This window comes from Engraulis encrasicolus, chromosome 1, assembly GCF_034702125.1.
Source record: "Engraulis encrasicolus isolate BLACKSEA-1 chromosome 1, IST_EnEncr_1.0, whole genome shotgun sequence".
In the NCBI taxonomy this organism is placed as follows: Eukaryota; Metazoa; Chordata; class Actinopteri; order Clupeiformes; family Engraulidae; genus Engraulis; species Engraulis encrasicolus.
Genome location: NC_085857.1, coordinates 6,508,904 through 6,531,881, shown reverse-complemented (window position 1 = coordinate 6,531,881; position 22,978 = coordinate 6,508,904). Strand labels below are relative to the sequence as shown.

The 22,978-nt window shown below is 43.4% G+C and overlaps 2 protein-coding genes across 3 annotated transcripts in view; one reads left to right on the top strand and one right to left on the bottom strand.

The window, feature by feature from the left end:
• Positions 1–8,686, top strand: part of LOC134446724 (target of Myb1 membrane trafficking protein-like) — a 34,879-nt gene extending 26,193 nt beyond the window's left edge. Inside the window, exons 12-16 of one of the 2 annotated variants that reach the window (XM_063196035.1) lie at positions 257–332; positions 2,772–2,849; positions 5,502–5,561; positions 7,811–7,847; positions 8,029–8,686. In XM_063196035.1, coding sequence (XP_063052105.1) covers positions 257–332; positions 2,772–2,849; positions 5,502–5,561; positions 7,811–7,847; positions 8,029–8,183 — 406 coding nt within the window. In that variant the 3' untranslated portion in view covers positions 8,184–8,686. The remainder of the gene's footprint in view (positions 1–256; positions 333–2,771; positions 2,850–5,501; positions 5,562–7,810; positions 7,848–8,028) is intronic. The other variant, XM_063196040.1, reaches the window with a different exon arrangement.
• A 22-nt stretch (positions 8,687–8,708) lies between these two features.
• Positions 8,709–21,719, bottom strand: LOC134446715 (heme oxygenase-like). Its single transcript, XM_063196026.1, has 7 exons — positions 21,535–21,719; positions 21,340–21,404; positions 20,926–21,037; positions 19,787–20,002; positions 15,326–15,598; positions 12,559–12,655; positions 8,709–11,716 (listed from the first exon to the last, which is right to left on the bottom strand). Exons 2-7 carry the CDS (start codon positions 21,393–21,395, stop codon positions 11,589–11,591), a joined length of 882 nt encoding a protein of 293 aa, XP_063052096.1. The 5' UTR covers positions 21,396–21,404; positions 21,535–21,719; the 3' UTR covers positions 8,709–11,588.
• Between the last annotated feature and the right edge of the window lie 1,259 nt (positions 21,720–22,978).

The following is a 22,978-nucleotide window of genomic DNA, read 5'->3' as shown; positions in this document are numbered from 1 at the left end:
TGTGAATGTCTATTTCCTTCTGTTTTGACTTTGTGTGTGTGCGCACGTATCTGTGTGTGTGCACGTGCGTGCGCGCATGTGTGTGTGTGTGTGTGTGTTGAGTGTGTGTGTGTGTGTGTGTGTGTGTGTGTGTGTGTGTGTGTGTGTGTGTGTGTGTGTGTGTGTGTGTGTGTGTGTGTGTGTGTGTGTGTGTGTGTGTGTGTGTGTGTGTGTGTGTGTGTTTGCGTGAGTGTGTATGTGTGTTTGTGTGTTATAGTGTGCGATATGAAGACCCAAGGGCTGTGGAGGGCCTGGCCGAAGCGCTGGACACCCGACTACAAGTCACAGGCGCGGTCAGTCTCCCAGTCACACCCTCCTACAGTACCTTGTCAGCGATCCCCTGTGTTGCCAGATGTGTGGGATCAAATCCCGCCCCAAAAGGTTCTCAAAAACCACCAAAATGCGCTAAATTCTGCCCAAAAGGTTCTCAAAAACCACCAGAATGCGCTAAGTTCCACCCAAATTCAACAAATTGCATTGATTTCTATGGGCATGAGAGAACAAAACTGCAGAAAAAAACGCCAAATGGCCAATTCCTCCAAGCAGCCCAATTGGGCGGGTAATCGCCCAATCTGGCAACACTGGCCATCCCATCGACATGAAAGGGTTAACCCAGCCTATTTCTGTTTTCCTGCTTAGTTACGTTGCAACTTTACACAATGTTATACTATACCGGTTACAGCAGGGGTGGGGAACCTTTTTCATTCGAGGGGCCACTTCAAATTCCCTCCAAGGGCCGTCAAAGTCCTCCGAGGGCCGCACTTTATGAACACAAACCAGGATTTCCCACTGCACTTTAGGCCTAATATTGAAGGCAGCCAGCTTTAAAACAGACCCCACCTTCTCTTGGTCCTTCTGAATATAACTTAATTGTATTGCAAATGTAATCTCTAAAATTCCTTTACTATTATGTTATATTTCATGTGAAGCTGCATAACATTGAAAATAAATCGAGTGCTGGATAAAACGGCCTCAAGTGTCATAAACAGCCCTCAAAACATAGGTTCCCCACCCCTGGGTTATAGTATAGTTCTAGTATATTGGTTGGTCGGTCAGTTGGTCAGTTGGAAACCGATTTGGAGGGGTTTGCACACGACACCAGAGTCCTCGCATAACCCTCTCCTGTTAATTAGATTCCCTGTACATGTTTGGGGAGAAAATGCACCACAGTGTTTACAGAACACGAGGTCATTCACCGTAAGGCTCCTCCCAATTGAAGGCAAACTCATAAACATCATTAGACTGAACTCATTGGACACCAGACATGCATGTTTACATTTAACGAGACGTGTGATCTTGAGAGAAATGGATTATGTATCTACTGTGTTTAGTGTGATCTTGAGAGAAATGGATTATGTATCTACTGTGTTTAGTGTGTGTAGAGGGGCAGTGACCCCTGAAGCGCATGCTGCATGTAGCCAAACTAAAGTTAAAGGTGGGGTTGCAGGTTAACCATTTTAAGAAAATGTACTATTATGACATCACGTTGGGGGTTCCGCAGGCTCATAGGAGTCCATAGAAATAATACAATGATAGGAGTCTATGTAGAACCTTAGAATCCTGGGGGAGTTCGAATGCGATTCGTGGTGATGCGCATGCGCAGTATTGAAAAGGAGCTCATCTCGACTGGGAGATCGTATCGACAGAACACCCCCAACGTGATGTCATACCTGTAACACCACCTTTATCATCACTTGTCATTATTACAGAGAGCTGCGTAGGGGTGACACTGAGAACAGAGGGCCGAATATAATAATAATAATTATAATAACTGTAATGACTAGGGCTGGGACATTAATGGATTATAATTTCGATTAATTAATCACACAAAAATTAACACGATTAAAAAAATGAACTCATTTTAATCGCACTACAAAATATAGCTTAATAATTCTGAATTAGACCAGTGGAGGGCAGTATTACGCCTGATGGTGAACAGCCTGCTGAAATTGAGAAGAATTCTCTCCTCTTTTAAAAAGGAACAATATCTTTAGATTAAGCTTATTTATTGTCATAAGACAAAATCCATCTGAAAAAAATATTTTTTACTGTTCTCAAGTCAGATATTTAAATGTGATTAAAATGTGATTAATTCGATCAATTCATTTCAAAGCCTATAGATTAATTCGATTACATTTTTTAATCGAGTCCCAGCCCTAGTAATAACTGAGAACAGAGGGCCGCATATGGCCTCAAGGCCTTAGCTTGCTCAGCCCTGATCCTTCAGATGATCAGGAGAGAGTAAAACTTTTAATTAACAATAATAGCACAGATACGCTGCCACAATGGGGCGCCTTTGAGGTGCACATCACCATTTTACTCCCACTTTTTAACCTTCACCCATTGATGCCTAAAGCACCTGCAAAAAATGCCTGCTGAATGCCTAAGCACTTTTTTTTGAAAGTTGCCCTCAGCCTATAAAAACCTAAATATCTCAGCCTCATCTGATGCACATAAAAACATGAAACAAGTTGCGTCTTGCGTTCGAATGTGTTCATTTAGCTGTAACATACCCACATTTAAAAAGAGCCTGAATGCAGCGTATATGTGGCTCCAGGCACCAAAGGTCAAACAACATATATCAGGCTAAAATGGGTTAAACGTCAAAAATTGCAGTCTGGTCAAAAGTAGTCAGACATTGACGAGTTGGGCTGATGCACTGTAGCATGATCAGTATATTTATTACTATTATCGATTTTGAGTGAAACAGCTGATGTGATCAACCCGACCAGGTTCCCGCTTGTCTATCAAAGGCTGCTGATGGCGAATGGGCAGCTGCAGAGTCCGCCTGGATGCACAGTGAAGGACTGGTGGGTGTATATCGCCTCAAGCCGCATACTCTGTACTATCCACAATCTTCCTCGGTCTGGTCTGGGGAAACTGCACAGTGCACACCACCAGTGCTGTCAAGTGCTGTGCTGTCAAACCAACGAGCGCCTACCGTACCGTAGACTGACTGCAACGGAGGAGTGGTCTGGACAGGGCTGGACTGGGGGGGGGAAATAGACCCCCCCCCACCCCCCCCCCGTATTCATGAAAAAGGTAACATTAGTGAATGGGCAGCATGAATTCTGGAAATAAACAACTAAACATCTCACACAGTGTCCCTTTAAGCCAAAAGTGCCCCCCCCCCCCCCCCCCCCCCGGGGCACTTTTGGCTTAAAGGTACACTGTGCAAGATTTTTAGTTGTTTATTTCCAGAATTCATGCTACCCATTCACTAATGTTACCTTTTTCATGAATACTTACCACCACCATCAAATTCTAAATATTCATTATGACTGGAAAAATTGCACTTTTCATACATGAAAAGGGGGATCTTCTCCATGGTCCGCCATTTAGAATTTCCAAAAATAGCCATTTTTACCTGCAAAAATGACTCTACTTGGACCATACTCGAAATTATTAGTTTAATACTTAGTAAACTTTCATGTAAAGATCAAATTTGGCAATAGGCCACCCAGTTTCAATGAGCAGCATAGTTGCAGTACCCTTTTTGACCATTTCCTGCACAGTGTACCTTTAAAGCTGCCCCTCATAATTAGCGGCGCAGAACTGACTCACCAGTGGGCCCCGCACCCCAAATATTTTTTTTTACATTTCTGAAAATAGGGGTGCATGAGGGTGCAGGGCCCACCAGGAGATGCCCGCTCTGCCAGATGGCCAGTCCAGCCCTGTCCATCTAGATCAGTGTTTCCCAACCAGGGGTACGTGTACCAATAGGGGTACGCGAGCACACCTCAGGGGGTACGTGGAGAATGGAGCATAGTCATATTGGGTTAAAGGAATAGATATAGAGAGCATGGGCTAGGGCAGTGGTTCTTAACCTTTTTTCTTAGCGCACCCCCTTAACTCTGCCGAAGACAAGCCGCGCACCCCCAACACAAACTTCTACATGTGTATGCACTATAAAATGATAAATGAGTGATTAATTACAATGATTCTCGCTTGAGACATGAATCAATACCTGAATGACTTCAAATGGGGACCAACACTTGTTTAATTTAGTAGAGTAGAGTAGAGTAGAGTATCGTTTATTGATCCCAGGGGGAAATTAAGGTGTCAAGTAGCATACACACATAAATAAAGACATAAAGACATTGTCCACAAGACATAACACACATATTTACACATAAAATAAAATAATCATATATAGCTCGCTGTTGCATACTTATTGCCAAGGCATCTCTCTCTCTCTCTCACACACACACACACACACACACACACACACACACACACACACACACACACACACACACACACACACACACACACACACACACACACACCAAAAATATAAAGTGTAAAGTGTCCATGTTAACACTTTATATTTTGTGTGTGTGTGTGTGTGTGCGTGTGTGTGTGTGTGTGTGTGTGTGTGTGGCTTGATTTGGGCTTGATTTAGGCTTGATTTGACCTAATTATAATGTTTGCAAGTGTAATTTTGGTCACAACCTCTACACAAACAAAATTCCGTGCACCCCCTGGAATCTCTGGCGCACCCCCAGGGGGTGCCCGCACCCCAGGTTAAGAACCACTGGGCTAGGGGTACTTGAGCTACAACAAAAAGGCTTAGGGGGTACGCGAGTCAAAAAAGGTTGGGAAACACTGATCTAGATAGCTCCTATACCGTAGATTGACTGCAATGGACGAGTCGGTCTGGTCCGGGGCCTTGAGTAAATCAGCAGCAGTGTTGCCAGATTGGGCTGTTTCCTGCCCAATTGGGCTGCTTAGGATGGCCGTGTGCGGGTAAAAATGGCATTTTGCAGGAAAACCCGCCCAATTTTGCCCATAGAAATCAATAGAATTGGGCAGGATTTAGTGCTTCCAGGCGGGGTTTGAGCATTTTTTGGGCTGGAAATCATCAGCCTCATCTGGCAACCCTGATCAGCATGGGGCTGTCATCCACAGGCCACAGGGCGCTTGCTTTGCTTTCACTGAGGGGTGACGCTCGGCCCGCGGGGGAAGCAGATGTGCTGCGGTGTGCAATCTGTTTGTCGAGGCGTGTGTGGACCGTGGTGGTGTTGGTGTTGTTGTTGTTGGCCACAGCATGCTGGCCCCTGCTGCCGTGTCTGAGATGATCGATGGCTGCCGCTGAATGAGGTGTTCTGCCCTCGGTTGAAAACCATTAGCGCAGCAGATCTGAGTGCTGCCGCCATATTGATTTGAGCATGCATAAATTGGAGGGCTTTGAAGCATGAAAATGAGGGGAAATATTGTGGTGTAATGATGCGTCACCTGCGGGGGGGGCTTGGACTTGGTCAGTGATGTAATGTTTTACATTTTACAGATGGCTTCCTTCCAGTGCTCTCTCTCTCTCTCTCTCTCTCTCTCTCTCTCTCTCTCGCTCTCTCTCTCTCTCTCGCTCTCGCTCACTGACTCACTCTCTCTCACTCACTCACACACACACACACACACACGCGCACACACAATGTATTCACGTTTCCCTCTCTGCCTTTCAGATGCCCGCCGCTCGCACGGCCGCCATGACTGACATCGAGAAATGGCTCTCCTCTGAAATGGTGAGAGACTCACTGGCAACACACACGCACACACACACACACACACACACACACACACACACACACACACACACACACACACACACACACACACACACACACACACACACACACACACCACACACACACACACACACACACACACACACACACACACACACACACACACACACACACACACACACACACAACCACCACACACACACATACAACCACCACACACACTATCCTCTGAAATGGTGAGAGACTCGCTGGCAACACACGCACACACACACACACACACACACACACACACACACACACACACACACACACACACACACACACACACACACACACACACACACACACACACACACACACACACACACACACACACACACACTCTCTGTCTTCTGAGATGGTGAGAGACTCGCTGGCAACACACACACACACACACACACACACACACACACACACACACACACACACACACACACACACACACACACACACACACACACACACACACAACACACACACACTTTCCTCTGAAATGGTGAGAGACTCGCTGGCAACACAACAACACAACAAACAAGCAAGTTTTGATGAAAGATTGAGAAAGAGTGTTCAAATCCACTTCATGTTTCTGTAATCACATCAAATCCCAATCAAGATTAGGGTCACCAAACCAACCAAGTAGCAAACCACAAAACATGCCTTTTTGTAAGACCGAAACACCCTGTTCACTCTGTAGAACGCAGACAGTTCTAATTTTGTGGTGCACTGACTGTTCTGATGATTAAATCCGCCAAGGAGGTTTTGTTTTCGATCGTGTTGATTTGCTTGTTTGTTTGTCTGTTAGCAGGATAACTCAAAAAGTTATGAACATAATCCGGATCAGGGAATTGTTTAAAAGATTCTTCACCATTACGGAATAGGGCGCATTTTGACATTCTATAGTTTCTAGCTCCACAAAAACAAGCCGGTAAGACATGATCAAAATGAGGGTGTAGCATAGTGAAATGTTCTATCAAACAGCAAAGTTTAATGATGATTGGATGTGGATTCCTGATCTGGTGGTTGTAGTTATATTATATTATAGGCTTTGGATTCCACAGTGTGTAGATGTTATGGTGTCAGTGACCCCATGGCCTTGGCAGAGATCTGCACTCTCTGAGTGCTTCTAGTTTTAATTTAGTGTCTAACCCTAGATTTTGTAATGATATGAGTGGTGAAGAAATGTTTTGTAATGCATTTTAAATGTATTCCTTGTATGAAGTACTGTTAGAATGTGATTTCTAATACTTGGGAAGGTCCAGTGGTCCAAAGGTTTAGGAAGTTTAGCTTAGTTTAGGAAGAATCAAAAGATGAGAAATTACTTCCTAGGGTTAGCCTGGTAAACCAGCGCCACCCGCTGGACGCCGAAGTTTTTCAGCTAGCGAGTGGGTCTGGCCTCGCATCTGAGAACGTTTGAACGCTGTGCCCTGAGTTACGCAAAACCAATCACAACGCAGCGATTTGTTTCGCAACACCGTTGGGAAAGCACATCAATGGCAAAGATCACTGATTGGTCAAAGTGCCGGCACGGTTTGAAAAAACATCAGGTTATTCTCATCAACAATCTTCGGATGTATTGTTCATCAGGGCCAGACTAAATTACTCCGGTCTCACATTTAGGCTGGTTTATCAGGCTATCCTCTTACATTATAAAAGAAATACATTTGTGCAAAGTGCATGCGATTTCATGACCAGTCCTTTTGACATTGGATTAGCCCATTGACTTAGATGTGGTGTGCTATTGTAACAACAAAACACAACACTGATACTTTGCGATTGTGTTACTTTTATTTTGATTAAACTAGTCACTAGTCTACATTCATGAAGGAGTTGTTATGAATGTTGAGTGCATGAGTTTAAATGCTTATAAGTTAGATATATCTTGTGCATTTACATTTAAGATGCTCTTTCCATTACACAGTATTTAGTTTCGACAGTGATTAATAGACCTTGAAATGTTTTTTATCCACATAATTTCATTACTTACACCCAACCATGAAACTGTTGTAATGGGGTCTGCCTTCTTTCTTTGTAGAAGTGCACCACCATGTGGGCAATTATGGTAGAGCACTGCTGGCAGATTGTGTGCCTGAAATGTGATATTGTGAAATGTGATGAATTCAAAGCTCTTTACCATAAAATTGAGAAGGTTGCCATTTTGAATCACATTGGAAATTGTCCTTCAATGTTCTTTTTTTGTAACATTACAGCCAGAGACCGGCGAAACAGAGGGAGTGACCAGTGAAGGTAAGTGATTTCCAAATATTCATCAAACTATTCTTCCCTCACATGCATAAGTATAAATACCAATTACCGAAAGTTTAAAAAAACACGTATTTGATGCAAAAAAATTATCAAACTCTGCTCATTTATGTGATCTCTTTTCACTAACTGCAGTATTCTAATCATTCCCCTCTCTCCTGTAAAGAGTTTGACAAGTTCCTTCAGGAGAGGGCGAGAGTGGGAGACAATCTTCCAAGATCTCCAAATAGAACCGCCAATGGCTCTTCATCATCATCGTCATCCTCTTCATCACGAACACAGAAACCAGACAAGTCACACGACAACCTCTTCACGCTGTAAACAGTACACACAAACAAACTGCTCAAGCTTATCAGTCTACAAAAGAAAAACACAATTGAAAAACATGGCACGTGACTCAGTCTCCTCTACTCCTAAGAGGGGAGGGAGGCACTTGCTGCCACTGTGCTGCGTATTGTACCGATGTGAGTTCATGGACACACACTCAGTGTTGCCAGATGTGTATGACCAAATCCCGCCCAAAAGCTTCTCAAAAACCGCCAAAATGCGGTAAATTCCGCCCAAATTCAACAAATTACACTGACTTCTATGGGCCCAAAACGGCTGAAAAAAAACGCCAAATGGCCAATTTTTTCCGATTTTTACCCGCAGACGCTCATCCCAAGTAGCCCAATTGGGCGGGCACCTGCCCAATCTGGCAACACTGCACCCGCTATCCCTGTGTACGCCAGGGAGGCATTGTATTCATCACTCACCAGGGTGTGTAAACTGTACACCAGTGGTTCTGAGAGCTGGATAATGCAACACCCCCAAGACAAGTCAAATATCCAATATCCAAATATATGTGGCCCGAATATGAAGTGAAATGAATAGAAGTGAATAGAATATAGGGATGCACCGATAGCACTTTTTTGAAAACCGATACAAGTACGAGTACATTAATGTGTGTACTTGCCGATACCGAGTACCGATACCGATACCTTTTACCACCAAAATACAATGAAAATAAATGCATGGCCTTGTTTTTTTTCCACCTGTGATATTTTTATTGTCCATTTCCATGTAGATTTAAGTCTTAGTAAATGTATGAGGTGGCACTTTTTTTCCATGCTGCTTCTAAGTCCACAGAACTTGACAAGATTTTGCATTGTTTTGTGTAATAGCAGTATCGTTCCTGGTATCGGCAAGTGCTTGACGAGTACGAGTACGAGTATAATGAGCAGTATCGGGTGCCGATACCGATACCAGTATCGCTATGGGTGCATCCCTAATAGAATATGAAGGGGAAATGCTCTGCTCCTTTAGCCCTGTGCCAAAACAGTTTGAGAACCTCTACTCTAAACAAGAAACCTTAAATGTAAAACAAGAGAGATGTGTCTTTGTTTTGGTAGATCAATGAAGCCAGTGGTGTAGTCTACGTAGAATGCGGTTATACGGAGTATACCCACTTCAAAATTTTAGGGATTTCAGTATACCCACTTAAAATTGATTTATCCATTATTTTGAATAGCACAAATATATACAGTATACCCACTTCAAAAAATGCTCAAATATACAGTATACCCACCATAAAAAAGTAGACTACACCACTGAATGAAGCTGTCCCTTTTTTTAAATGATGAGGTTAACTTATCTGGATTAGTCTTTAAGTCACATTGTTGGGATGCCTGAGAGACTTGCAAATGCAGTAGCAGTGGGAGAGTGTACTTGCCTCCAGAGGTCTCAAAAGTAAAAGTAAAAAAAAGAAACACAGTTTCCTTCCCACAGAAGTAGCTTATCTGAGTAAACAGTAGGCCTGTGTACTCGTCAGCTAACTGAGCCCTGGTTGGATCAAGTTTGTGTTGGGTCCTTCATAGGTTTTCAGTGTTTGTCGGTAATAACACAGACTATATATCCCATTAGTTACAATGGAGTAAATGGCGTAACAGCTATGTAATGCCATGTCCTAGTGTTGTAATTACACCACAAAAGTTTTATTTTTACTTTTTGACACCTCTGCTTGCCTCTGGTGTTGATTGTACTGTGGTCGTTGTGAATGACGGACAATATAAACAGCTCTGTATTCGATATTAGTGAAGCCTACTGTCGGTGACCAGAAAAGGTATTCAGAAGCAGGGGCGTCTCCAGAAATGTTGGGCCCCATGAAAGATTCGAATTTTGGGCCACCTCAGTCAAGGGCCCCTGTCAATGCTGTCAGTGCTTGGGCCCCTAGAGTCTGTAACACACCCCCCACCCCCCTAGTGGTACCCATGTTCAGAAGCTACAATCCAGTGCCACGTACTGTATTCGAAATGACCTGTTTTTTATTAAAATACCAACACAACTGTGTTGTAGGCCTAGTACAGCTTCTGAATCCAGGATGTGCATCACTGCTGCCGATTGTATACACTTCCAACACACGCATGTGCCTTAAACTCAGAAGCTGCCATTATGTAACATTAAATAATAACACATGAAGAAACATCTGATGAATATTTTGACCAATTATTATGAAGATGTTTTCCTCAAAACACTTGATATCTTAATCTTATTTAAAAGAAGGTCCTAAGGTGTATCATATATTCGGTACTTTCTCTCTTTTTTTGCAGTTTTGTTACATTGATTCTTGTCATTATTGCTAATGTAATTAAAACGTCTTATTGTGCATTGCAGGAGGGTGTTTCGTGTGCATCTTTTTTTTTCTTTTTACTGACCCAAAGACCATTTGGGTTTTGAATCCTCTGATGAACAAATCACATTTCATTCCATGTTAACATTGATTTTATTATAAAAGTGTCAAAGCAAAAAAATATCCAGTATTCACATACAGTTAGAATCTTATATTTACATATAAACATGTATAAAACAAACAATTTGAGTCGTGAGACACCTTAAGGTGCTACTGTAATACATTTGTATATATCTGAAATGTCGACTGGTAACCAGGTAACCAGTTCTGTGGGACGTACTGTAGAATGCATTCCCACGGCAACGCCTACATGATCTGTTTTGCTGTGTCGTAATTTCGATAGACAGACATACATCAAAAAGAATACTTCATAGTGAATTTTACATCATCATTGATTATCAATGAACACACAAGTGCTACAGTATCTCTCAGTTACACTGAGAAGTCAAGTCAAAAATACTCAAAAAATAGCCTTCACACGTTAGGTTAGAGTTAGACAGATCTGGACGGACACTCCCCACTTGCATGTGGTATCCGGAGCAGAAGGTACATACTGTATAGGCTGGGCTCTAAATTAACACCAGCCAAATGGCCAAAGGCTGGTGAAATTTCAGTTTGGCTGGTCGAAAACACCAACATACTAGCCACTTTGTGTGTGTGCTTGGCTAGTAAGATCCACACAACATCCACTAGCCATTTTGGCATGTGATGGAAAAACTTAATTTACAACCCTGCATATACTGTAGGGCAGGGGTGGGGAACCGTAAAAGTCCTCCATGGGCCGTATTATGAACACAAACCAGGATTTCCCCCCTACACTTTAGGCCTATATTGAAGGCAGCCACCTTTAAAACAGACCCCACCATCTCTAGGTCCCCTGAATATAACTTAATTGTATTGCAAATGTATTTTCTAAGTTTCCTTTACAAAATATGTCATATTTCATGTGACTCTGCATGACATTAAAACTATATCGGGGGGGGGGGGGGGGGATAAAACGGCCCCAAGCCAAACGGCCCTCGAGACATAGGTTCCCCACGCCTGCTGTAGGGTATAGTTTAAAATGCATAGATGCCCATGCCAACAGCCAGAGCAACACAGACGCCCAGCAGCATCCTGAGGAGAGGGTTGGCAGCAGAGACCCAGGAGGAGCTCATCTGCAGAGGGGTGGCCTTCATCGAGTTATCTGAGGAAACAAGAGAGAATACTCATTTTAATCTATGAATGGATCATTACAGAGCCTAAAGTTAATGTTTTCATGTACTTTGTCAATGTGTGTGAGCAGGAAAGCCGGCAGTGTGGGGGGGCAAAGTGGTCAGTTGTCCTGGGCCCATTATATATTGCATTATATATATCGGGAGGGGGCCCTTTTAGTTGATTTTCAAGGCTGGCATCAACACCACTAAAAAGACCTCGCACAGCTCTGTCAACGGCGCCTAGAATTGGGTCTCCATTAAATTACATGCATTGGGGTTGGGGGCCCATTAAGTTGATTTTGTCCCAGGCCTGGCCAATGCTGTCAGCGGCCCTGTGTGTGTGTGTGTGTGTGTGTGTGTGTGTGTGTGTGTGTGTGTGTGTGTGTGTGTGAGTGTGTGTGTGTGTGTGTGCGTGTGCGTGTGTGCGTGTGTGCGTGTGTGCGTGTCCGTGTGTGCGTGTGTGTGTGTGCGTTCCAATATGTGGACTGGCGTCCTCCACTTGTGCTTGTGGCCTCGCCCCAGAAGGTAATACTGTACGTCATGACGACATCACTGACAACAGCCTTGTATTTCAATATCTCGCAAAAGCTCAACTGTAAAGTCATTTTCTCATTTGCAAACTGGATGGTGAATGTAGAATAGTCCCCCAAAATTGTTGTGACTAGGCTGACAGCGGGGAAACTTAGTTTTCTCCATGGAGGCGGGGCATCAGCAAAACGTGAGGCCACAAGCAGAAGTGGAGGAAGGGAGTCTGCGTATTGGAATGCACCCTGTGCGTGCCGTGCAAGTATGAAAAACATGTTGAACAGGATGCGATGACTTGTAAACGTACCTTGTAAGAGCTGGGAGTGGCTGTGTTTCGTATGGCGCTGTCTCAAGTCTGTCTCGGGCTGTGAGATGCTCAACATCCCCTGAATGTCATCAAACACCTGCAAATCAAAACAAATAAAAACATAAATTCATTTTATAAATTCATTCAAATAAAATCATTAAATCAATAATAAAAAAATTATCCCTCTCACACACGCATTACAGTAGTAGGCCTACATGATAAACTTCTTTTCTGTTTCATTTGCAGCTTGTGTGCCAGAAACGCACTTTGCACATTTTCAACTGAGCACGGAATGGATGTTAATGAGTAGCGTCCTCTGAAGTGATCTGATACTTTGCTATACAAACGCTTTACTGGTTTACAGCAGAGTTTGTGGTCACCCTGTCTATGTGTCTAGTCCATGCAGATGTCCCAACAAGACTAGGCCTCTGTGAGAATACTCTGATGAGCAGATCAACTCACAGGCTGGTATGGTAACTACACCACTGCTCAGGACAGGAGAGTCCTCAAGCAGGTCATCAAGTCTGCTCAATGTGTAATAAAAACGGAACGACCCCACATCCATAGGCTTTATAAGCAGGCTGAATGTATAATATTTGATCCACACCCAGCTACTGTACACACACTTCACCCTACTACCATCTGGCCTCAGATACAGAAGCATGCATGCCATCCCACACCAGGTGACTGAAGGCACAGCTTCTTCACATGGGTCATCAGGGCACTTAAAGGGAAACTCCACCCAGTTGCATTAGGCTTTCCATTGCTAGACACCTACTTTTGAATGGTGGTGCAACACTCTCTCAATTCCCCCTGAGACAGGAGAAATCCATATTCACTGCTTAACACTTCCTCCTACAATGATGTAAAAATCATCATTTCGCATCATTGTAGGAGGAAGTGTAAGAGAGGTGGATTTCTGTTGAGACTACAAACCTTTTTCCCACCCTTTCAACCCCGCCTATAGGGGGTTGGACCTAATGCGCTAACAGACCTATCACAGATCAGTGTGCCAGTCCTTTTGAAATCACTGGCATTGAGGCTCCAGTAAGCCACTGGCAAAGCTGCCTGGGTGTGGCCTATGGAACTTTGCAATGCATGGGTGTGGCCTGTGGAGCATTGCAATGCATCATGGGGATTGTTGTCAAAAATCCACAAGCACTAAAAAGTCATGTTCTGCCTTTTCTCGGCCAAGAAGGCACCAAATTAGAAATGTATGCAACTATTCTACTACATATATGACCCACTTTCAATACATATTCATGTCTCCACCGGTGGAATGCCCCTTTAATTGCCATGACCTGCCAAAGACAAGAACCACGGCTCCTCCTACACTCTTCAGTGTCTTTTTTCAACCTGCCGTTTCTCACTGCAGAGACTTTCCCCACATTTTCTACATTTCCATTCTACAGTGTTTTGCTTTTTGGGACTTTTTTGAGCACAGATACTTTTCATTGCTTATGAATACTTGAATTAACGAGTACATGACAGTTAATATCTTGCATCTTGTATCTTGTACCCTGTCCGAAATATTAACTCATTTACAAAGTGCTTCCTGAATGATGTGAGATAAGTGGTTATGTCCTTTTCATAGTGTGCTATATAGTAAATTGGTAGACAATTATTTTTTGTTTACTGTTTGTTTTCGATCCAGTAGCTAGTGATGGGCAACCTGGATTCATCCATATTACATTTATTACATTATTGTTATATTACTACATTGTTATTATTACATTTATTTATTAAAAATCCAGTGCCACATATTCCATATTGCTTGCCTCGTTTGTTTACCTGTCCAACTCAACCAGGCAATCACCTGGTTTGTTAAACTGGACAGGTTAAACCGGGTAATTTGGAATTTGTGGCATTAGATTGTACATGATGAATCCTTGTTGCCCGTCACTGCCTGCGTAGGTGTGCACAGATAGGGGCGAGGTGGTTCTAATGCACTTGGCCCTGCCCTTCTGCCCTGCCCTTTTGTTTTAGGGTTTCTTTTTTTTACACAATGTACTGAAATGTCCCGATATAATATGTAGCCTATAGCCTAGTCAGGCAGCTGGAAAGTTCCAGCGGAAGTTCTGTGTTTATTTGTTTGTTGTTTGTTTTGATCCTGTAGCACAGTGCTTTTCAACCTATGGGCCGGGGCCCACTGAAGGTATACCAAGTGGGCCTTGAAATAATATTCTAAAAATTATAATCACATTTTGGCGTGTGTTGCAGCTGATTTATGTGAGTTTTATTCGTAATCGGGTCAGAGGTGGGCCCCGAACATTTGTGACAATTTCGAGTGGGCCCCAAGTTGGAAAAGGTTGGGAACCCCTGCTGTAGCATAATAGCATATAGCATATAGTAGTGGTGTGGATCGGCACTGCCCTCACGATCCGATTCGATCACGATTCGGGAGGTAGCGATTCGATTTGATCCGATCCGATCCGATTCAATTCTACAATGCATTGCCATGCATTACATTTCTACTGAAAGCAAAGCAGTCAATGATGAGGCAATACAAGTAGTCAGATACTGAGCAACAATCTATTGCCTGTTTTCTGTATCTGTCTTGCAATGTTTTGAAGTGCTTTTATTTAATTTAACATTCATTTGCTCCCGAAATATCCATGGAAGTAATTGAAACTTAAAAAAATTGCCGGATCGATTCTGGAACTTGCCGGATCGATTCTGGAACTTGCCGGATCGATTCTGGAACTTGCCGGATCGATTCTGAATCGTCCATGCCCCTCATTGTTGACACCACTAGCATATAGCTCACCTGGATGTTGAGCTCGAAGGCGGTGACCGCCTCCTGGAGGACTCCCTCCCGCTGCGCAGGGCTCAGCTCGATGCTGTTCATGCGACTCCGGTACAGCTGCTTGAAGAGGCTGGGACTCGTCACCGCCGGGAAGGAGAAGAACGAGACGCCCTCGCCGTCCTTCAAGCCCAGGGACTTCTGGGTAATGCGGCCCAGCACCTGCCCTCCAGACAGGTCGCCAAGGTAACGGGTGTAGGCGTGAGCCACCAGGTACTCTGGGTGTTTTTCACCAATCTGCATTTGGGGAAAAAAAATGAACAACATGTTGATGTTAGTGAAACACAAGGAAAACACACTAAATAAAGTGTACTTGTAGGATAGGCAATGTGATCCTATTTCCCAAATAAAGATTTTTTTTTACATTTTAAAGATAAGGCTTTAGAAGAAACCCCAGATTAAAAAAAAAAAAAAAACAACAACAACAATTTTAGAATGCTCTTACTTGAAGCATCCTACTGCTACTGATCTAGAACTTGTGAGACCACTTAATGAAAATTCGCAACCACCCCTGGTGCACATGATATGAGTCTTCTTTTAACCACCCCTGGTGCACATGATATGAGCGATGCACATGAGTCTTCTTTTAACACATGTTCTACTTTGCAGTATTCCTTGTGACACCAACCATATGGCAGGGCCTATGTCAGGTCAGGAAAGACTAATTACAGTACTAGGTTTTCTGGACTCGTCTACTGTGCGGCTGACCCGGGTTCGATTCCCGGCCGGGGTCCTTTGCCGGCGCTTCCCCGTCTCTCTCTCCCAACTCGTTTCCTATCATCTTCACTATACTATCATAAATAAAGTCAAAAAGACCACAAAAAAACATTTTTTTTAAAGGAATAAAGTGGATGGAAATTTCTTTTTTTTCACATCCAAATCTACTGCCTCGTGATTGGTACCACTCAGAGGGGGGATCTAATCTCACACAACAGGACACTTGTGGACCCATAAGCCTGTGGGTGGTGTTTTAACCAAAATCACATTTTCATAATCTCATCAACTACCAGAAATAACACCCATAACTATGCCAAAGAGCCATCCAGCTTCGACAGTCAACCAAAACAAAGCAGTGATTTGCTCTGCACATAGGTTGACATTCCCGAGTAGGTGACCAACCCTGGTTTCTGGAATAACCGCACCATGTACAGACAGACAAATGGAAGTGTCTCTGTAAGTCTGCTGCACAGGCAATACCATTTTTGCAGAACAATGATGTACCCTCTACAGCAGTGTTTCCCAACCACTGTGCCGCGGCACACTAGTGTGCCGTGAGAGATCGTCAGGTGTGCCGTGGAAAATTCTTGTTTTCAAAAAAAAAAAAGAGAGAATTAATTATTATCAGCAAATAATGCCTATATGTCATTATGTAGTGTCTGCTGTTGACTGGCGTCCTAATCATGTAATAATTCCTTATCACTAGGTGGCAGCAGGTAGCGAATTGCATTGTAGTAGCTGTCAAAAAAAGGCAAATGCCGTGCCGTGAGCTCGAGTCAATACAAAGAGTTACATTTCATTTGGATTTAGGACTACCGGTACTTGTATGTGGGATGCAACGGCACCGATTCCATTGGGCTTGGTATGTGTAAACGAAACAAGAGTGCAGACTATTTTGTTGGCCTGCGTAAGCAAACAGAGAACCAAGCAACATTTATGAGGGAAAAAGGTAAACGAGAGAACCTTAAAGCTAGCTACCACGTAGCTGAACTTGTAGCTAAATAAAATAAAAAGTCACATGGCAGAGACGCTAATATTACCTGCCTGCAAAGCCATTGTAAATGAGATGCTTGGACCTGAAGCGGTTAAAGAAATAGCCAAAGTCCCACTCTCAAATAACACAATTTCCAGACATTGATGACATGTCTGCTGACATCGAAAGTGTGGTTTTGGAAAAGATCCGTATCCGTGAGAAATTTGCGTTGCAACTTGACGAGGCTGATATTAGTGGACATGCGCAACTCCTGGCAATGTGCGTTTTGTGGATGGAGACGCAATCACAGAAAGCGTTCTATTTGGCAAGGCATGGAACAGAGATTGATATTAAACATGCATATTCATATTGTAACAGTGAAATCTTTCCTAAATATCATTGTTACTGTCAGACTAAGCATTATTTTCTGAAGGCCCTATTCCTGCAAATAGAATGCTTTTGGACAGAATAACAATTTGTAAATAGTAGGCCTTGGCCTACTTTGAAGTTTATAGCTTCCTTAAGAAGGGACATCTTAAGTGCACTTTTTATTTGAAAGAGGAAACTTAAAAGATGATAAAACAAAATACTTTTTTTTGTTTATTTGATTGCTATTCAAGACACTTTTATAAGAATGACTATATTGTTAGGCGGCTACTATAATTTGTTTTCATTATTTCATCATTTTTGGTTGGTGGTGTGCCGCGAGATTTTTTGAAGGGAAAAAGTGTGCCCTGGCTCAAAAAAGGTTGGGAAACACTGCTCTACAGAACAACACGGCAGCGATTCTCAAACTGTGTGCTGCTGTTGAGTAGTCATTATTTGAGTTGTATTGGTTATTGGACCAGAGGTGGGCCCCACACATTTGTGATCATTTAAAGTGGAAAATGTTGGGAACCCCTGCAATATGGTATCGTAACGGCTCTTTGCTACCCTTTTATCTGGAAAAGATAAAAAGGAATTTTGTACCTTCGAGATATCATACTGTACGTTGGTGCCCCACACACATCACCACATTGTACCTCAGTGGTTACGGTACATGAAAGGCACTGTATGTACAAAATTGTTCTGCAAAAAGTTACAGCCCATGCGACAAGCAGTGCTCCCATCTCTATGTGTGTCCACCGCAGGTCAGTAGGAACCAATTTTGGCATTTGATCCAGGTGCTGATTGTGCTGTATGTGCAAGTGCAACTGACTGAGTGGATATCAAGGTTTTACAAGTATTGCTAACACTTTACTTGATGCCGGCGTTATACATATGATATAACAGTGCCAAAACAGTGTCTTGACCCTGTCATGGGTAAGTCATAAACATGATGTCAAAGTGATAAACGTTTAATGGCCATGAAAAGTTGACGGTCATAAAATGCACATAATGTTTATGACACATGCATGACTGCATTACGACACTATTATAGAACTACCATGTGATACTTATGATGCCGGCGTCAAGTAAAGTGTTCCTCAAGTATTTCCATACCTCTCTTAGCCTGATAATGTTCATGACATATGCATCACTGTCGTACGACACTGTTATGTCATACTTGACAATGTTGACATACTTAAGTTTAGGGTTCTTATGAAGTATTTCCCATACCTCTCTGAGCTTGGCTGCATATCTGAGCGTGAGTTTTGTGTTATTGTGACGTATTTACGTACCTCTCTGAGCTTGGCTGCATATCTGAGCGTGAGTTTTGTGTTATTGTGACGTATTTCCGTACCTCTCTGAGCCTGGCTGCATATCTGAGCGTGAGTTTTGTGTTATTGTGACGTATTTACGTACCTCTCTGAGCCTGGCTGCATATTTGAGTGTGAGTTTTGTGTTATTGTGACGTATTTACGTACCTCTCTGAGCCTGGCTGCATATCTGAGCGTGAGTTTTGTGTTATTGTGACGTATTTACGTACCTCTCTGAGCCTGGCTGCATATCTGAGCGTGAGTTTTGTGTTATTGTGACGTATTTCCGTACCTCTCTGAGCCTGGCTGCATATCTGAGCGTGAGTTTTGTGTTATTGTGACGTATTTCTGTACCTCTCTGAGCCTGGCTGCATATCTGAGCGTGAGTTTTGTGTTATTGTGACGTATTTCCGTACCTCTCTGAGCCTGGCTGCATATCTGAGCGTGAGTTTTGTGTTATTGTGACGTATTTACGTTCCTCTCTGAGCTTGGCTGCATATCTGAGTGTGAGTTTTGTGTTATTGTGACGTATTTCTGTACCTCTCTGAGCCTGGCTGCATATCTGAGTGTGTCAGGTAAAGTGTTGAGTATTTCTGTACCTCTCTGAGCCTGGCTGCATATCTGAGTGTGTCAAGTAAAGTGTTGAGTATTTCTGTACCTCTCTGAGCTTGGCTGCATATCTGAGTGTGAGTTTTGTGTTATTGTGACGTATTTCCGTACCTCTCTGAGCCTGGCTGCATATCTGAGTGTGAGTTTTGTGTTATTGTGACGTATTTACGTACCTCTCTGAGCCTGGCTGCATATCTGAGCGTGAGTTTTGTGTTATTGTGACGTATTTCTGTACCTCTCTGAGCCTGGCTGCATATGTGAGTGTGGCTGCAGGTACAATGACCTGCTATCTCCAGCTGTGGCCATATGCCTTATGACACTGTTATGACACTGTTATATCATACTTGACATACTTAAGTTTAGTGTTACTATTTAGTATTTCCCGTACCTCTCTGAGCCGGGCTGCATATCTGAGTGTGTCAAGTAAAGTGTTGAGTATTTCTGTACCTCTCTGAGCCGGGCTGCATATCTGAGCGTGGCTGCGGGTGCGATGACCTGCTCCCTCCAGCGGGGGCCATAGAAGTGCTCCAGGTCCCTCTGCAGGGTCCCCAGCCGGGCCAGCTCCTGGGGGAAGTGGATGGGCATCACGGCCGGGTGGCACGCGTTCTTGTCCAACGCCTCCTCCAACGCCTTGTAGATCTCATACAGCGAACACAGGAGCAGCTGGAGAGAGAGGAGGAGAGAGAGGAGAGAGAAGAGGAGGAGGAGGTGGTGAATGAGGTGAAGGGAACTGTCAGCAATATTGACACTCGTCTGTGAGGGAACACTGCACAGGACTAATAATCTATTTTATTATTAATAATAATAATAATAATAATAATAATAATAATAATAATAAATATAAATAATATTTGTACTGCATTCTGTGTGCATCTAGATGTCTAGTCAAATTGATATTTTTTCTTTCTATAAAAAACAAACAAAAACTAACTACAAATAAGCAAACAAAAAATAAAAATAAAAAACTACAGGTTGAGCGTGCCGCTTAAAGTGCACACAGACATGTGTAAGTGTGCTGGTAGGAGTGAGTGGCTTTGTGCCAGCTATGAATGTTCTGATTATAGACTATATTCTGTGTCCATTGCTCTAGTCAAATTGTATTCTAAAAGAGTAAGGTACAAGCGCAGGTTAACTATGTTGCCAGCATGTCCATGTCCATTTAGTGGAGACATATATTTGTAGGCAGTGGTAGAGTAGAGTAGAGTAACTTCATTGGTGGACAAAGTAAAAGTAAAAAAAGAAACAAAGTTTCTTTCCAACACAGGTAACTTATCTGGGTAAAAAGTAGACCAAGGTACTTGTCTTACGATAAGCTGATTCTGCACAGGTTGGGTTGAGTTTGTGGTGGGTCCTTGTTCATTTTTTATTGTTGTTCAGTAATAAGGCAGTCTATGTCAATAGGTAGGCTAGTTCCAATGGAGTAAACAGTGTAACAGCTATGTAATAGCATGTGCTACTGTTGTAATTACACCACAAAAGTACTTTTACTTTTACTCTGTCCACCACTGTTTGTAGGCTAAATGTGTGTGGGTGTGGGAGTGAGTGGCGTCTTGTGTTGCCAGGTGCAGTGCCGGTGCCGTCCGTACCTTGTACTGAGCTGAGGACACTTGTCCCCTCACGTAGCTCCGCATCAACTCCGTATTCTCAGCCCTGACGTGACTCTCCTTCGTCACCGCCTTGATGCTCTCAGACAAGTCACTAGGGGACAGAGAGACAGAAAGAAAGAAAGAAAGAAAGAAAGAAAGAAAGAAAGAAAGAAAGAAAGAAAGAAAGAAAATAAGACAGACAGAGAGGAAGTGAAAGAAAGAGCGAAAGAAAGAGAGAAAGAAAGAAAGAAAGAAAGAAAGAAAGAAAGAAAGAAAGGAAGAAAGAAAGAAAGAAAGAAAGAGCGAAAGAAAGAAAGAGAGAAAGTTTGAACTTCAGTCTATGTGCTGCACGCAAGGCAATGGTTATAGGGATCTTCAATATGTTGTTTCTGCAACTTGAGAATGGTAGCCTACCTGTCATCCGTATGCATCTCAGCCCCCACAGTGTTATTGCTGTCCTCTCCAGACATGACCGGTTGCTGTCACCAAGCAAAGGCATCAGTCAATTACATGCAACCGCTTTCAAGTTCAACGGTCTGACCATCAACATTTGACTGCAGATTTGCAGATTTTGTGAAGAGTTCCACACAAAAGTCCAAGTCTACTCACTTGATCGCACGCAGTTCCTCTTTGAAAAAAAGATATCCAACTGTGAGATACAATCTTGAGTATTATCCAAGTAGTACACCTCTTCTTCAACACGTACTTTATGTGTGTGTGTGTGTGTGTGTGTGTGTGTGTGCTCTCCTTTTTACGCGGCTGTCTGTGCCTTAGGATGTTCTGTTCTGTCCTATTCTCTTGCTCCTTATATAGTCCCTCCCCCGCTCAGCTGAGAACAACAGGAAGTTCATGTGAAAGAGAGCCTGACTCAGCCCAGCGTGGTGTTCAACACAGCCCACAAGCCTGAGCAACACAGGACGGCCAGGGTTGCCAGATGAGGCTGATGATTTCCAGCCCAAAAAATGCTCTAAACCCGCCCAGAAGCACAAAATCCCGCCCAATTCTATTGATTTCTATGCGCACAATTGGGCGGGTTTCCCTGTAAAATGCCATTTTTACCCGCAGACGGCCATCCTAAGCAGCCCAATTGGGCGGGAAACAGCCCAAACTGGCAACACTGAGGACGGCCCACAGTGCTAAACATGACACTGCAGATTTTTTTCCTTAAGGATTTGCAAGAGTGGAAAGGGAGAGGGAGGAGGGAGCTAGTAGGTCTGGTCTGGACCCAAACCATGACTCAGGACAAAACACGCCTGAGTCACACCAACAACAGCTTGCTTGTTCTTTTTTTTTCCCCACACACACACCCAAGCATGACAAATGTGTGTACACATAAACTGAAAGGAGGGCAAGTCAAACTGCATGCCATCAGCAATGCTGAGTTGAGATTTACGTGGGAGGTTTATGCCTGTTAATTAAATGGGTTTCTGATTCCCCNCCCCCCCCCCCCCCGACAACCTTTGATTTGTAATTGCAGTTTGTCAGGGTTAGATATGGTTTCATTATAGGACACTATGAACATGAAATGCAAACTGTAACGGATGCCCACTAGAAGAGATCAGCAGTGGAATGTTACTAAGCGCCAAGCATCAAGCGTCTTTTTGTAGAGGCTTTTGTGCCTTCATTGATATGAAAGTGGAAAATATGACAGGAAGTGAGTGTGTGGGGGGGGGGATGGGGAAGGATCGGCAAATGACCCGGGCCGGAATCGAACCCGGGTTGCCAGCGTAGTAACCCAGTGCCCTACTGCTGGGCCACAGCAGGGCCACGTCAAGTGTCTTTGAGGGTCATGAAAACGTCCCTCCCGGAGCCTCATACAGATGTGGTAGCCCATATTGGCTGCTTAGTAGAACAGGGCTATTCAAATGAAGGCCCTGGGGCCAGATGCGGCCCTTGGATGGCAAGGTTCTAGACCCCCATAAGGTCAGAACAAAATGAAAACAAATATGTGTGCATAATTTGCAATCACTAACACTTCAGGTTGGGGACATCTCTACTATGCATTCACAAGAGAGCGAAATCTTATCTAAAACAGTGTCATAATAGATCATCC